The sequence below is a fragment of the Sus scrofa genome, chromosome 9, assembly GCF_000003025.6.
Source record: "Sus scrofa isolate TJ Tabasco breed Duroc chromosome 9, Sscrofa11.1, whole genome shotgun sequence".
Taxonomy (NCBI): domain Eukaryota; kingdom Metazoa; phylum Chordata; class Mammalia; order Artiodactyla; family Suidae; genus Sus; species Sus scrofa.
This window is the reverse complement of record NC_010451.4, coordinates 8,257,732-8,273,903: the sequence shown is the minus strand read 5'-3', so window position 1 is coordinate 8,273,903 and position 16,172 is coordinate 8,257,732. Positions and strand designations below refer to the sequence as shown.

Sequence of the window (16,172 nt, the reverse complement as noted above, 5' to 3'; positions counted from 1 at the left end):
TCCTCTCTCACAAGCATCCAGTGCCCAGAAAGGTGATTAACAGTGCTTTATAAAAAGGAAATTAACCAGTGTCGGTTGCCCACAGCATTCTAAATTAAGATTGTTTCTAGTCTCTCAACTCTGCAGCCCACAGCCATGGAGCTGGAGTTGCGGGTGGTCCGTGCTGGTTCCTGTACAATCTACACCTACCTCTGCAGAGACTTGGTGCCAGAAGTGAGTGGAGAGGCCTGTTGGCTGGGTGCCCTTGGCGAGGCCTCGGGCAGACTCATGATCTGGCTCTTCCCTGCAAGGTCCTTGGCTGGGGACGTAGCCTGTGCTCAGTACAAAGGTGCAGGGTAGTGTGTTTTACTGGATGAGTAATAAGATCCTCCTCCCCCTGCCCCTCCCTCAGGTAAAGTGGCCACACCAAGTCCTGGGCTGCGGACTTTGGAAATCCAAGGAGAGCTGAAGAGAGTCCAGGTTGCAATCTTATCCTTTCCCACTGTGTGGAATGCCAGGTCTCCTTGCTTTGCTCCAGCAGGCAGAGGAGGCGCGAGGGATTCTTTCCTTCTCTAGCAGCAGTCTTCTGAATTGTGTTCATTCCTCAGAGCCTGGACATCTTTCAGAGCCTGGCTATTCTGTCTAAATAGAGAGCTGACTCCCTAAACCTGAAATGTCTGAGAATGAAAGTTATTCCAGGGGGAATATAAAAACTAAATGAATCATTTCAGATTCTCCAAGGAGAACAGACATTTGAAGACAAAAATGGCACAAAGAGGTCAAAGTACAGATTAAACAAGCAAAAGACACACTGGCGGCTTCTGTCTGTGCCTTGCCAGCAGGTCTAGGGCCAAGCACGTCTAGTGCCTGCTCGGGGAGCTTTTCTTCGCTACGAACACTTTACATCTTAGACACAGTGGGGTCTGGGGTCTCTGAGCATTGATACCGTGACCCCATGACCAAAATATCCAGGTTCCATTTATTTAGCCGGAACTAAAATATACCCTTTCAGAATCCACAGCCATCAATTTTAGGCTCAATGGTGGAGGAACGAGGCAACCTCAGTCAGAGGAAAGGCACTAACACGTGAAGCTGAGGAATTCACTGGCCTTTACAGGAAAATTGCCCATTTAACCTGGGCATTCAGTCCTTCTTGAAAGTTTCTGAGCCACATAAAAATCTATTTCTATGCAAATCAAAACTACAATGAGGTACCACCTCATACCAGTCAGAATGGCCATCATTAAAAGTCTGTAAATAACAAGTGCTGGAGAGGGGGTGGAGAAGAGGGAACCCTCTTACACTGTTGCCGGGAATGTAAATTGGTGCAGCCACTGTTGAGAGCAGCATGGAGGTGCCTCAAACAACTATAAATAGAGTTGCCATATGATCCAGCAATCTTACTTCCGGGCATCTATCAGGACAAAACTATAATTCCAAAGTATACCTGCACCCCTGTATTCATAGCAGCGCTATTCACAAGAGCCAGCACATAGAAACAACCTAAATGTCCACTGACAGCTGAATGGAAAAAGATGTGGCATACATACACAATGGAGTACGACTCAGTGTAAAAAAGGAAGTAATGCCTTTCACAACAACGTGGATGGAGCCGGAGATCATCACACTAAGCAAAGTGAATCAGAAAGAGAAAGACAAATGCCATATGACATCACCTATATGTGGAATCTAAAATATGGCACAAATGGACTTATCTACAGAACAGACAGACTCACAGACACAGAGAACAGACTTGTGGTTGCCAAGGGGTAGGGGGGGTGGGGGAGGGATGATGGTGACTTTGAGCTCAACAGATGCAAACTCATACATAGGATGAATAAATAAGGTTGTGCTGTATAGCACAGGGAACTATTTTCAATATCCTGTGATAAACCATAATGGAAAAGAATATGAAGGGAGTTACCGCTGTGGTGCAATGGAAACAAATCCAACTAGAATCCATGAGGATGTGGGTTTGAGCCCTGACCTCGCTCAGTGGGTCAGGGATCCAGCATTGCTGTAAGCTGTGGTGTAGGTCGCAGACAAGGCTCAGATCTGGCATCGCTGTGGCTGGCAACTGCAGCTCTAATTTCACCCCTTGCCTGGGAACTTCCATATACTTCAGGTATGGCCATAAAAAGCAAAAAAATAAAAATAAAAAATAAAAAAAGATAATAATAATATGAAAAAGAATGTGTGTGTGTATATATATATATACATATATATGTGTAATTGAGTCACTTTGCTCATAGCAGAAATTAACATCGTAAATCAACCATATATATATAATCAATCACATATATATATATATATATATTTTTAGGGCCACATCAGTGGCACATGGAGGTTCCCAGGCTAGGGGTCGTAGGGGAGCTATAGCTGCCGGCCACAGCAACGAGGGATCTGCGCCACATCTTCAACCTACGCTACAGCTCATGGCAATGCAGGATCCTTAACCCACTGAGCGAGGCCAAGGATCGAACCTGCATCCTCATGGATGCTAATCAGATTTGTTTCTGCTGAGCCACGATGGAACGCCTTTTAAAATTAAAAAACTTTTTTTTTTTAAATTTCATTTTCATTTCTCAAAATTTCAGTAATCTGTACTGTACCAGAAATTGAGTGACGTTGGACAAGTCTGTTTCCCTCCTGGGTCAGTTAACACATCTGTAAATAAAGACTAAAACAGATTATCTCAAAGATTATGTACTGATAGAGCCAACACTACAACCCAGCTACCTTGATTCCTAACCCACTGACCTCTCCTTTCTTCTCTCCTCCCAGCCCTTAGGTTTTTCCAGCAGTACTAGGCATAGTTTATCCCTAACTGGGTTCAAAATTAAAAGGATGCAGAAGGAATGAACTATGGATACATGCGACAATGCAGTTAAAATATCAGAATAAGTGAATGAAGTCAGACACAAAGGGGTACATGCTCTATGAATATATATCATCTACTGTACCGGGGAGCCGAAGCTCGTCTATGCCAATAGGAATGAGATTAGTGCTTGTTTCTGGGAAGAATGACTGTGAAAGAATGTAAGGGAACTTTCAGGGAGATGGAAATGTTCTTTTTTTTTTTCTTTTTGGCCACAGCTGTGGCATGAGGAAGTTCCTAGGCCAGGGACTGAACCCTTGCCATAGCAGTGACCCAACCAGAGCAGTGACAATGCCAGTGACAATGCCTGAGCCAGGGAACTCCTGGAAATGTTCTTTATCTCAATTGCAGTGTAGGTTTCATAGGTGACTGCATTTTAAAAACGGATCAAATATACACAAGACCTGTGAGTTTCACTACATATAAATTATACCTCAATGAAAAAATAATCCCTTTAAAAAGTATGGTGAAGTTCCCGTTGTGGCGCAGTGGTTAATGAATCTGACTAGGAACCATGAGGTTGCAGGTTCGATCCCTAGCCTTGCTCAGTGAGTTAAGGATCCGGCGTTGCCATGAGCAGTGGTGTAGGTCACAGACGTGGCTTGGGTACCCCGTTGCTGTGGCTGGGGTGTAGGCTGGTGGCTACAGCTCCAATTGGACCGCTAGCCTGGGAACCTCCATATGCTGCGGGAGCAGCCCTAGAAAAGGCAAAAAAAAAAAAAAAAAAAAAAAAAAAAAGACTAAATAAATAAATAAAAAGTATGGTGAAGTTTAGATGAGAAGGTAATCTAACATTTACTTGTGCACATGCTAGCCGATTTTATACATCATCTTCATCTCAAGCTCCTAAAAAGGGACTATTCCCCTTTTACGGATCAGAAAACTGAGGTTTAATGAGGTTAAAATAACTCAGGTGAGGCCTTAAAACTAATAAATACAGAAACTAGGAACAGGTCAGGTTTGTCTGCCTCTTTTCTTTGTAACAGGTTGTCTCAGGGAAGGAGAGGAAAGTATTTTCAAACTAGAGCCAGGAGACTTGCATTCCACTTGATCTGATTTCACTGCCACGTGACCCTAGGGAAGCTCATTTCCCTACAGAGTCAAATGAAGCTCATACTTGTTCTGTAACTCAGAGGTTCTAGCAATCAGAATCTCTGTCCCTTTTACCAGGAGAAGCATTATGAGCAATTTCCATTTGTTTCAGGGCAGACTAATCACAAGCGACAGAAGCCCTTTGACTGGTGAGAGCACACATCATCAACTAGGTCAGTGACACAGGAGCTCCAAGGCGACAGAACCCAGCTGCCTCCTGTTTAAGGGATACGCCTGACTCAGCCCTCAGTGAGGTAATGGAAAGGGAAAGGACTGGACATCAAGAGCTCCGAATCCTGCCCAGCTCTGCCAATGAGTTGCACTGTGACCTTGAGGAGGTCTGCCTTCCCTGGCCCTAACCTGCACTTGTTTAGAGATGAGGCTGGCTGGGTCCCAAGGTCCTTCAGCTCTAGTATCTCATCAGTTTATGAAACCCTGTATTTTGCTTTCACAAACTGATAAGGCAAGATAGGAAACCGGAAAATACCGTTGTATTCCAGGTTCCTAAAGGGGGTCCACGTGACATTGACCATGTGATCTGAAGCGTGTGTGTGTGTGTGTGTGTGTGTTTGTGTGTGTGTACATGCATTTATTCTTTTTTAAAATTTTTTGTCTTTTGTCTATTTAGGGCCGCACCCGTGGCACATGGAGGTTCCCAGGCTAGGGGTGAAGTCGGAGCTGTAGCCACTGGCCTACGCCACAGTCACAGCAACGGGGGACGCAAGCCGCATCTGAGACCTATACCACAGCTCATGCCAATGCCAGATCCTTAACCCACTGAGAGAGGCCGGGAATGAACCCACGTCCTCATGGATACTAGTCAGGTTCGTTAAACACCGAGCCACGACAGGAACTCCGAGTTTATTCTTTTTATCAAGTCACTACACGTCCCTCAACCTTATGCTCTACTGCTGCTCTTACATCTTCCCTAAAGGAAACTCAGCAATGAATGATTCTGCAACCAGAATATCAGTCCTCACCTGGCAAATTCTGCGTATGTGCCCAGTGGGGTTCACTTGGAAGTCCTGGCCGGCTGAGCCTTCAGTTTGATTTGAGAAGTTTTTTGTTTTGTCTTTTGAGGGCCATACCCACAGCATATGGAGGTTCCCAGTTTAGGGGAGTGGTAGCCACCGGCCTACACCACAGCAACGCTGGATACAAGCCGTGTCTGTGACCTATACCACATGGCAACACAGGATCCTTAACCCACGAGTGAGGCCAGGGAGTGAACCCACGTCCTCATGGATGCCAGTCAGGTTTGGTAGCCACTGAGCCACGATGGGAACTCCCAGAGAAGCGTTTTAATTGAGGGCACCTGCTGTCTTGATAGCCCTCCCTTAATGTTACACTTTAAGAGGAAATCTGAGTTTCCTCTTGTTGCCTTTGGAACCCAAAATAACTTCAGGACTGAAACTGACAAACTTCAGAAAAGTATACTCAATGCTAAGAGTAACCGAAGCTCCCACAGACCTCTATGTAGGGGTCCCCGAGCAGCAGTGGGGGACAGGGGAGAAAGGTCTGCCTCTTACTAGCTGTGTGTGTGACTCTAGGAAGTCAATTCATCTCTCCAAACTTCAGTTTCTCCACCTGTTAAATTGGGGCAATACCATCAACCGCAAGGACAAAGTATAATTAGGGCTCAGAGAATGTGAGTGCAATACACCATTCAAACACTCATGTGCTCTTACACATTTTCACACAGTCGGGTACCATCCACATGCACACTCACATAAACACCCTAAAAAACTGGTGTGAGAACTAGAGCTATTGTAGTACCTAGCAAAGGGTCCAGCTCAGTACATGAGAGCTATTATGTAGGAGAGTATGCACTAACGCTCAGACTAGGAAAACACTGGAGGTCCCTTAGACTAGTGGTTCTCAAAGAGGCCAACGCTGGACCAGCAGTATCAGCATCACCCTCGCTCCAGATCTACAAAATCAGGAGTTTCTTTCATGGCTCAGTGGTTAATGAACCTGACTAGGATCCATGAGGATGCAGGTTTGATTCCTAGCCTTGCTCAGTGGGTTAAGGATCCGGTGTTGCTGTGGTGTAGGTAGGCAGCTGCAGCTCCAATTTAACCCCTAGCCTGGGAACTTCCTCGAGTTTGGCCCTAAAAAAAGCAAAAAAACAAAAAAAAATCTACTAAATCAGAAAATATGGGGGTGAATCTAGTAATTAATGTTTTAAAAGGCCTCCAGGTGATCCTGATGCATGCTTAAGGTTGAGAACAAAGGATGTAGGGTTTGACGAACCATTTTTACACAGGGCCACATAATAAATGTATTAGCTTCACAATATCTGTCACAACTACTCAATTCTGCCATTGTAGCATAAAAGCAGCTACAGACAATATGTAAATGAATGAGCAGGGCTCTGTTCCAATAAAACGTTATTTAAAAAAACGGGCAATGGAATTTTGGAACAGGATAGAGGCTGCACAACACTGCAAATATATTAAATACCACTGAATTATGTGCTCTAAATTGGTTAATTTTGTGACATGAATTTCGCCTCAATAAATTACTTTTATTTTACATTTTTGCCTGTGGCATATAGCTTCAGATCCCCAAACCAGAGACTGAACCCAGGCTGCAGGGATGAAAGGTGCCAAGTCCCAACCACTAGACTGCCAGGGAGCTCCCAAATTACTTTTAAAAAGCAAATAAGCAGGCGGTGGGATACAGCTCACAAGCCCAGTTTTCTGACACCGAATCAAAATCAACCTTTAATTCTTTGGTTAAACTCATTCCAGGCAACCCCAATTTGTAGTCATGTAACATCTACCCGCATACTTACAAGTTGTTCACTACCCGACAAGGTAAATGTTTTCACTTACAGACAGACCCTGATTCTATATGGAGGTTTTTTTTTTTCTTAACTATACAAAATCTCCTTCCATATGCCTTCTATCCACAGAGAGTTTACTTATGATCATCTGTTTCACTACAGAGACTCCATGCCAAACTGATTTAAAGGATGAATTCACTCTAATTGGAGAAACACTGAAGGGGAATGTGCTCGGGTGCTAAAGCGTCAGGCCAAGAGAAAATCAAATCCCTTACAGATACTCCACAGGACGGATGGACTGACCTCTCTGTCTCTCTGTCTCCCTCTCTCTCACACACACACACACACACACACACACACACACACACACACACACACGTGTAGCAGCAGCAGATTTTATTCGGTGGAGGATACTAGGGTTGGCTCTAAGGAAAGTGGTGACAATTGGCAGGCACTCCTCCACACAAGCGAGGAGGCATTCCTGGCTGTGGAGATGGGAATTTATGACAACAAGGTTAGAGTCTCCTGCTTAACTTGGGCCGCCAAGGAAGCTCTTCTCCCTGACACTCCCTGACACAGTGCTGGCATGCAACGGGTGCAATGAGCTAGTTCAACTTGGCTAACAGTTCTTCCAGTTCTGGCCGAGCTTTGAACCTTCCCTTGAAGTCTTCTTCCGTGTGCTGAGGAGAAGAAAAAGACAATATGAGGAAATTACAATAGAGCTTTCAGTTACTCAAACACACCAGCATCAGCAAAGCATCCAGCAGCCGGCCCTGTAGAGAATGATTTAGATTCAACTAACTTTGCTGAGTATCCACTAGGTACCAGACTTGTATTAGGCACCAAGGGTTCAACGTTGAATTGGACTTCCTCCCTGCTTTAAATGAAGTTATAGTCTGGTGAGAGAAGACAGATGTATAAAGAACTAATGTCAAAATGCTATGTCTACCACAATAGGCGCACTTTAAAAAAGAGACAGAGAATGTCAAAGGTCTCCATTTTCAATAGGAAATAACAGATGGTCTAAAATGACCTGATGTATGTGTCATAATAAGGGTCGTCATGGCAACCGGACCCAAATACTCAGTATTTAAGCTAAAATTCCAAGTTGAGTCTGTGCGTGTGATGGTTGATTTTATTTTATTAAATTTTTCTTTTTTTGGTCTTTTTAGAACATATGTATATGTTCTTTTTCTCATATTATCTTCCATAATGGTCTATCACAAGAGATTGGATATAGTTCCCTTAAAGTTCCTAATGTATTCCAAGTTTTCCATGCTAAACTTTCTTCTGATTGGCTTTTTTCTTCCCCCCTGCAACAAAAGCATGGGGAAGTTCCCAGGGACAGAACCCTTGCCACTGCTGCAGCCTATACCACAGGTGCAGCAACACTGGATCCTTAATCCTGCACCACACAAGACATTCTGACTGGCATTCTTTTTTTTTTTTTTTTTTTTTTTTTTTTTTTTTTTTTTTGCTTTTTAGGGCCACACCCACTAGGGGTCTAATTGGAGCTGTAGCCGCCAGCCTACGCCACAGCCACAGCAACACCAGATCTGAGCCCTGTCTGCGACCTACAGCACAGCATAGCAACGCTGGATCCTTAACCCACTGAGCGAGGCCAGGGATTGAACCTGCGTCCTCAAGAATACTGGTCAGATTTGTTTTCCACTGAGCCATGATGGGAACTCCTTGACTGGCATTCTTTACTGATTACAGTCAAGCTATAGCCAAGCTTTGAAGATCGAGGGACCTTCTCTCTAAAGTACATTTCCCTATTTGTGTTCTGGTTAATTACACTGTATGTGATCTTAAATCATATTCCTTTTGCTACACACCTACCTGAAGTGAGGGAATTCTGGGGTGTAATGCGCTCACCCTGGCATCTGGTTGCTGTAATACAGTTCAGCTCCCTGGACTAGAGTGCATCGTCCCTGCGCGCTGGAGGAGCCAGAATAACGACCACAGTGAAGCGGCCCGAGCATCCTTCCTGGTTACTGTCCACGAGCCTTCACTGTTTCTAAAGCCAGCAGGTCTAGATTGGCTCGTCTGCATGTAGAGCACAGGCGGGCCACCAGGGGGCCTCATCTCAGACGAGCACCTACCTCCCTCACTGACAATTTGACTCCTTCAGGAAGATTACTGTGGATGATTTCCAAGAAGATCTCTGCAAACGTAGCACTCAAACCGCTGATCTGCAAAAGGAAAGAAGAGGCTCTGAGAGAAGTGCTGAAAGCTAATGACTGGACAGACAGGGCAAGGGCTCCGATGTCCGCTGCAGCAGAGCCAGAGGGCCCTTGGTGAAGGAGTAACACTCAGAGCTGTGCTGGGCGCCCGGCCCTTTCGGGATTTCTCCTGCCATCTGCCAAAGTGCTTGCCTGCTGAGACGCTCACGGCCAGTATCTGCTCTTGTAGGCAATGAATGTCCTAACCGGGCCGAGAGGTTAAGTCCAGGACGACTTCCTGAACTCGACTCAGGTTCACCCACCTAGACCAGGACCTGACTGGGGTCAGAGCCTGTGCTGAGAATCCAGCAGTGAGTCAGATGTGTGATAGAAGGGAACCCACAGGAGAAACACCCACCTAACCGAATCCGGGAGATCAAAGAAAGCCACCAAGAGTGACAGCTGGTTGGAGTCTTGAAGAAAAACAGGGTGCGGAGTTTTTGAAGGCAGAGGCAACAATATTCAGTAAAACGTGGAAGAACAGCATAGTGCGGGCGAGGGGAGGGGATGAAAACTAGATCCACGAGTGGCTGGAAGGAATTGGGACGTGAAGAGGAGAAGCAGGAGGAAAATGATGAAGGCACTTAGGTGATCATCTATCAGTTCAAACTTTATCCTGTGGCCTCAGTGGCAAGTTAGATCTGCCATAAAACGTAGCTCAAATAATTTATTCCTGATAATATTTAAAGAACCAAAGATTGTATTTTAATTATTTAAAAAATTAACATAGATTTAGGGTATTACTACCTTAACAGTTCTCCTTACTTTTTTTTTTTTTTTTCCAGTTGTTTAGGGTTGCATCCGCGGCATATGGAAGTTCCCAGGCTAGGGGTCAAGTTGGAGCTGCAGCTGCAGGCCTACACCACAGCTCACAGCAACACTGGATCCTTAACCCACTGGGCGAGGCTAGGGATCAAACCCACGTCCTCATGGATACTAGTCGGATTCATTACTGCTGAGCCATGAGGGGAACTCCTCTTGTTACCTTCCTGATATGTTTCTGGAGTGGATCAAAATAGGGTGATGTCCACACACTGGAATATTACTTGTCGGTAAAAAGGAATGAAGTACTGACAGATGCTACGACTTGGATGATCCTTAGAAACATGCTAAGTAAAAGAAGCTAGACATAAAAGGCCACATTTTACAGAATTCCATGTAAAGAAATGTCTAGAAGAGGCAAAACCATGGAAGCAGAGGGTAGATTAGCGGCTGCCAGGAGCTAAGGGGGTGGGGAGAGAGGAGTGACTGCTAATGGGTACAGTGCCCAACGGAAGCCACTGAGGGGTTCGAGATGGGAAAATGACACAATCACACGGATACGAGGGTAAAGAAAAGCACATGGATCTGAAAGGTCTTCAGGGGTAGAAGCCATGGAATTGGGAGTGAATAGATACCTGAGGGCAAAGGAGGGTGAAGCATTAAGCTCAAAGGTGGGGAGGGTTATGGAAAAGGAACAGAGTCCACCTGCAGTCAGCTCTGTAAACACTGAGTGGAGGGCGCTTTGGAGCATCTCGGTGGAGAAGCCCAGCAGACAACTGGACTTCAAGTCTGGAGCTCGATGAAGAGATGAGGATGGAGGAAAGAACCAGGAGAGGCAAATACATTTCAAGTTTCTCCCAGAGCACCTACCTGAACCACTCGTTCATGGGTGGTAAGAACCGCGTCCAGGAACATTTTGCTGCCTTGCTCCTGCAGCTGCAACACCTCCATGGTTTTGGTGGGCATCGCATAACTGTAGGGCAGAAGAGTCAGCTATTGGGGTGGTTCCTTTAAGCCAGCAGCACCACTTCAGTCCCTGGGTACAGCTACCACTGCAGGCAGTAGCTCCTGTAACCCAGGGCTGTTTATCTGCAGCCAGCGGCAAAGTAACCAGATATTCTTACATCTTCATCTGAGGTCTCTAAACTCCATGAGAGGGCAGACCATGTCTAGAAATTTTCTGCATCTCCAATCATGCCTAATATAACACTCTGAATAAAACATGGTGATTAATAAGTGTTTGCTGTTAATAAAAAAATTAGCCATTTCTAGAAGTTCCCTGGTGGTGCAGTGGCTTAAGGATCCAGAGTTGTCACTGCAGGTGTTCCCACTGTGGCACAGCGGAAATGAACCTAACTAGTATCCATGAGGATGCAAGTTCAATCCCTGGCCTCACTCAGTGGGATAAGGATCTGGCATTGCCATGAGCTGTGGTGTAGGTCGAAGATGCGGCTTGGATCCCACATTGCTGTGGCTGTGGTGTAGGCCGGCAGCTGTAGCTCTAATTTTGACCCTTAGCCTGGGAACCACTATATGCCAAGAGTGCAGCCCTAAAAAGCAAAAACAAAACAAAACAAAACAAGAGTTGTCACTGCAGTGGCTCAGGTTGCTGCTGTGGTGCAAGTTTGATCCCTGGCCCAGGAACTTTAGCATGCCACAGGTACAGCCAAAAAAAAAAGAAAAAGAAAAAGAAAAAAAGCCAATTCTTTTTTTCCTTTTTTTCTTTTTTTGTCTTTTTAGGGCTGCACTCTTGGCAAATGAAGGTTCCCTGGCTAGGGGTTGGAAGCCACAACAATACCAGATTCAAGCTGTGTCTGTGACCTCACAACAGCACAAGGCAATGCCAGATCCTTAACCCACTGAACGGGGCCAAGGATTGAACCTGTGTCCTCATGGATGCTAGTCAGATTCATTTCCACTGAGCCACAATGGAAAGTCCAAAAGAGCCAATTCTAAAAGAATCAAGCTCATCACTAGGAACACTCTGGAGGCTAACCTTGGGCATTTCACCTCTTCCGAAGAAATGAGCCATGAAATCCAATTGTTCTAGAGCAAGATTTCTCAATGGTAGCACAACTGACCCTTTAAGCCAGATAATTCTTGTTGTGGGGGATGGCCTATGCATCCCTAACCTCTATACCCAGCAAATGCGAGCAATACCCCCCCGAGTCGTGACAATCAAAATTATCTCCAGACCTTGTTAAACGGCCCCAGGTTGAGAGCCTCAGCTGTAGAGTCTATGTTTGTAACAATGGGCTTCTGCAGGTCTAGACGCCACAATGAACAGTGTGCCAGACTGGGGTCAAGTTTTGGTCCTGTCACTTATTAGCAATATTTACTTCAACAGGTCCTATACCCTCTGGGCCTCAGTTTTTTCATTTTTAACAGGGGATTATAATCTATGTTTATATCAATAGACTATTGTGAGGCTCAGGTGTGATGAGACAGGATTGATGGCTGCACAGAACTGTGGTATGAGTGTTATGCTCATCTTATCAAAAAGTCTATTAATCCAAAGATAAATGGCATAATAATAACAACAGTAGGACTGCTGAATTTTCAAGTCACACACAGCTTCATCAATAAATAGCAAGGAGTCCCCATTGTGGCTCAGCAGAAATGAATCTGACTAGTATCCATGAGGATGCAGGTTCCATCCCTGGCCTTGCTCAGTGGGTTAAGGATCTGGCGTTGCCATGAGCTGTGGTGTAGGCTGCAGACGAGGCTCGGATCCTGCGTTGCTGTGGCTTTGGTGAAGGCCAGCGGCTACAGCTCCGATTCAGCCCCTAGCCTGGTAACCTCCATACGCTACAGGGCCAGCCCTAAAAAAGACAAAAAAAAAAAAAAAAAAAAAAAAAAAAAGCAAGGAGCCTGACCCTCTACAAAAAAAAATTTTGTGTAATGGAAAATGGATTAGAAACATGAGAGTCAGTACTGGATCTATTTATTTATTGGCCACACTGGTCGCATGTGGAAGTTCCCGGGCCAGGGACTCAACTAGAGCCACAGCAGCAACCAGAGCCATTGAATTAACAATGCTGGATCCTTAATCTGCTGTACCACAAGGGAACTCCAGTACTAGATTTAGGTAATAGCTCTGCCACTTATTATTACTGTTGGGCCTTGGACAAACGAATGCAGTTCTCTGAGTCTCAGTTTTTTCAGTCATGAAATGAAGATAGGAGTTCCCGTTGAGGCACAGCAGGTCAAGAATCCAGTGTTGTCTCTGTAGCAGCATGGGTTCAATTCCCAGTCCAGTACCATAGGTTAGCATGCCACAAGTACAGCCAAAAAAAGAAGAAAAAAAAAAAAAAAAAAAAAAGAAAGAAAGGATCCAGCATTGCTGCAGCTGTGACATTAGGTCTCAGCTGTGACTAGTATGCCTTGGGTGTGGCCAAAAAAGGAAAAAAAAGAAAAAGAAGACATTAATATCCAGTTTGTAGGGTTGCTATAATGATTAAATAAGATTACATAAGTAATTTGCCTGGTGTACTACGCCTACAAATGCCAATTCCTTTGACAGTGAATAACTGCTAGGTATTGCAAACTTGCAGGTAGTCTCCCTAAACAACATCCCCTCCCACTTTATAGCACAATCTCTGATCTCCCTTTCAATTTCACATTTGGTAATAACTTCCCCATGTCAAAAAAACTGGGCAAAGTTTAGTTGTGGTGCAGCAGATTAAGGATCTGGCATCATCACTGCTATGGTTCTGGTCGCTGCTATGGTGTGGGTGAGTTTGATCCCTGGCCCAGGAACTTCTGCAGGCCTCGGGCATGGTCAAAAAAAAAAAAAAAACCTGGGACACATTCATAAACTTGTTAAACAAAATGAAATAATTATGTAAAAAGCTTTCAGAAGAGTGAATTAAACAGATCTCTAAAATGCTGTTTTTCCTTTTGGACATTCCATAGATAAGACCGACTAGATAAAGGGGTGATTGTCCATTCCTGCCATTGAGCATGCATTTTATTCTTTAATATTTACTTCAGTGAGATTTCATTGATTTGTTTAGTCATTCATTCATTCAACAAACATTTACTGAGATCCTATTCTGTCCTAGGCATCTGGTGGATACTATGCAGTCTATGCTTTCAAGGAGCTTGTTAAGAGGGTTTTGGAGAGGAGTTCCCGTCATGGCCCAGTAATTAACGAACCCAACTAGGATCCAGGAGGATGTGGGTTCGATTCCCTGGCTTTGCTCAGTGGGTTAAGGATCTGATGGCTGCAGTGAGCTGTGGTGTAGGTCGCAGACATGGCTCGGATCCTGTGTTGCTGTGGCTGTGGTGCAGGCCGGCAGCTGCAGTTCCAATTAGACCCCTAGCCTAGGAACTTCCATATGCCATGGGTGTGGCCTTAAAAAGGACAAAAACAAAACAACAACAAAAAGAGTGCACTACAGTAAGCCAAAGACAATATAAATAAGTACCAACTATTACAGGAACAGGAGGGAGAGCAGGGAGAGCTCGGGGAAGTTCATATGTGAAGTAGTACTTTATCAAGATGGAAAGAATGACCATAGATGTTTGCCTGAAGGACATTCCAAATAGAGACCTTCTGCAAAGGCAAGGATGCAGGAGAGGCCCTCAAAAAGAACCAACAGAAAAACCAGACATAGTTTGATAAAGAAATACTGGGAACTCTAATCATTTCAAAGTAGACTAGGCCAGGAGTCCCATCGTGGCTCAGTGGTTAACAAATCCGACTAGGAACCATGAGGTTGTGGGTTCAATCCCTGGCCTTGCTCAGTGGGTTAACAATCCAGTGTTGCCGTGAGCTGTGGTGTAGGTTGCAGATTCGGCTCGGATCCCGAGTTGCTGTGGCTCTGGCGAAGGCCAGCGGCTACAGCTCCGATTCAACCCCTAGTCTAGGAACCTCCATGTGCCACGGGAGCAGCCCAGGAAATGGCAAAAAGACAAAAATTAAAAAACGAACAAAAAAAGTAGACTAGGCCAGATGTGACGTTTTCACTGCAGTGGCTCAGGTCGCTGCTATGGCTCAGGTTGACCCCTGGCCTGGGAACTTTTGCAAACAGCAGACACAACCAAAAACAAAAACAAACAAAACCAAAGTAGACTAGCCCTCTGAGTAGTAAGAGTACAGGTCATTTTTCTTTAGTGTTTATACTTTTTGTACTTCCCAAATTTTCTGCAATAAACTTCATTTGATAGTAAAATGAAGTTTTACTATCAAATAAAGTAAGTAAAAACAGAGGGAAGAAATGAAAGAGCTGAATTTCAAGAGTCCATCTAACATGACAAAATAGTGCTATCTTTGAGGAATATTGCTGAGATGGGACACAAGGGAGACTGCTGGGGGGCTAGGGAACTTAGAATCTGTGGGCTTTACTATATATCAGTTGCTATATATATCCATTTTTTTAAAAAAAGTGAAATTTAAAAAATGGCAAGAGCAGCCTTATGGAGAATAAAGCTGGATGATGCCTTTACTCTCCACAGAGAACAGGGGCAGGGTCAGCCTCAGGCTTGGAAGCTGCTCCCAGATGGGTAAGATTTCCATCTCTCCAGACAGCTGCCCAGCAAGGGATTCAGGTAAATTAAAGGACCCACAGGAGAGGCCTCTTCCTCTCCTCTTCTGGGTGAGCTGCGGCTGCAGCAATGCAGACCATTTATAGAACAAAACCTAGCGCACAGCTCCCTGGCTCAATTCCACCTCAAGGTCAGAGCCCTACTTCCAACTCCTAAAGAAAATGGATCAAGAAAAAATGAAAATCAGAAGAAAACAATCATTCTCTCTCTGAAAAGCTGCGCAGTGAGAATACCTAATACGATGGACTGAAAACCTCCATCAGTGCAGAGGACTGAATTACTAAAATTGAACACCTCTGCACTATTTGCAGCAAAGAACCAGGGAACAGGAAAAACAGCACATCATTCGTTCTGTTATTCTAGGAATTGTGTTCATGCCTGTTGGAACCCAATCCAAGTTAACAAATATTCATTCAGTGCCTACTGCGTGTCAAGTACCGGGCAAGGTCTTAGTGTGGCAGCTGATGAAGACAGAAACAGTCCCTGCCCTACAGACCTTAGGGTCTGACTAAGAAGACCAACAACAGTCAAGTAGTTATGAAGGTTAGGAATAAGCCTTAGGAAAGGGAAGTTATATACCCCTTACTTCTCCTACACATGTAACAGAGGCCTAACTTACTGAGGTTCTCTGAAGAAGTGACATTCAAAATGAAGCCTAAGAGAAAAATAGGGGTTGATTAGGTGAAGGGGAAAGAATATTCCAGAGTTCCCGTTGTGGCTCAGCAATAACAAATCTGCCTAGTATCCAAGGCCAGGTTCTATCCCTGGCCTTGCTCAGTGGGTTAAGGATCCAGCCTTGCAGTGAGCTGTGGTGTAGGTCACAAACTCGACGCGGATCCTGTGTTGCTGTGGCTCTGGTGTAGGCCGGTGGCTACAGCTCTGATTAAACCCCTAGCTT

At 44.8% G+C, this 16,172-nt stretch overlaps 1 protein-coding gene across 1 annotated transcript in view; it reads right to left on the bottom strand.

Annotated features, from left to right (window-relative positions):
* MRPL48 (mitochondrial ribosomal protein L48) overlaps positions 6,653-16,172 on the bottom strand; it is a 45,611-nt gene continuing 36,091 nt past the window's right edge. The window contains exons 6-8 of the mRNA XM_005667101.3: positions 10,595-10,697; positions 8,843-8,932; positions 6,653-7,417 (exon numbers count right to left, since the gene is read on the bottom strand). Coding sequence (XP_005667158.1) covers positions 7,343-7,417; positions 8,843-8,932; positions 10,595-10,697 — 268 coding nt within the window. The 3' untranslated portion in view covers positions 6,653-7,342. The remainder of the gene's footprint in view (positions 7,418-8,842; positions 8,933-10,594; positions 10,698-16,172) is intronic.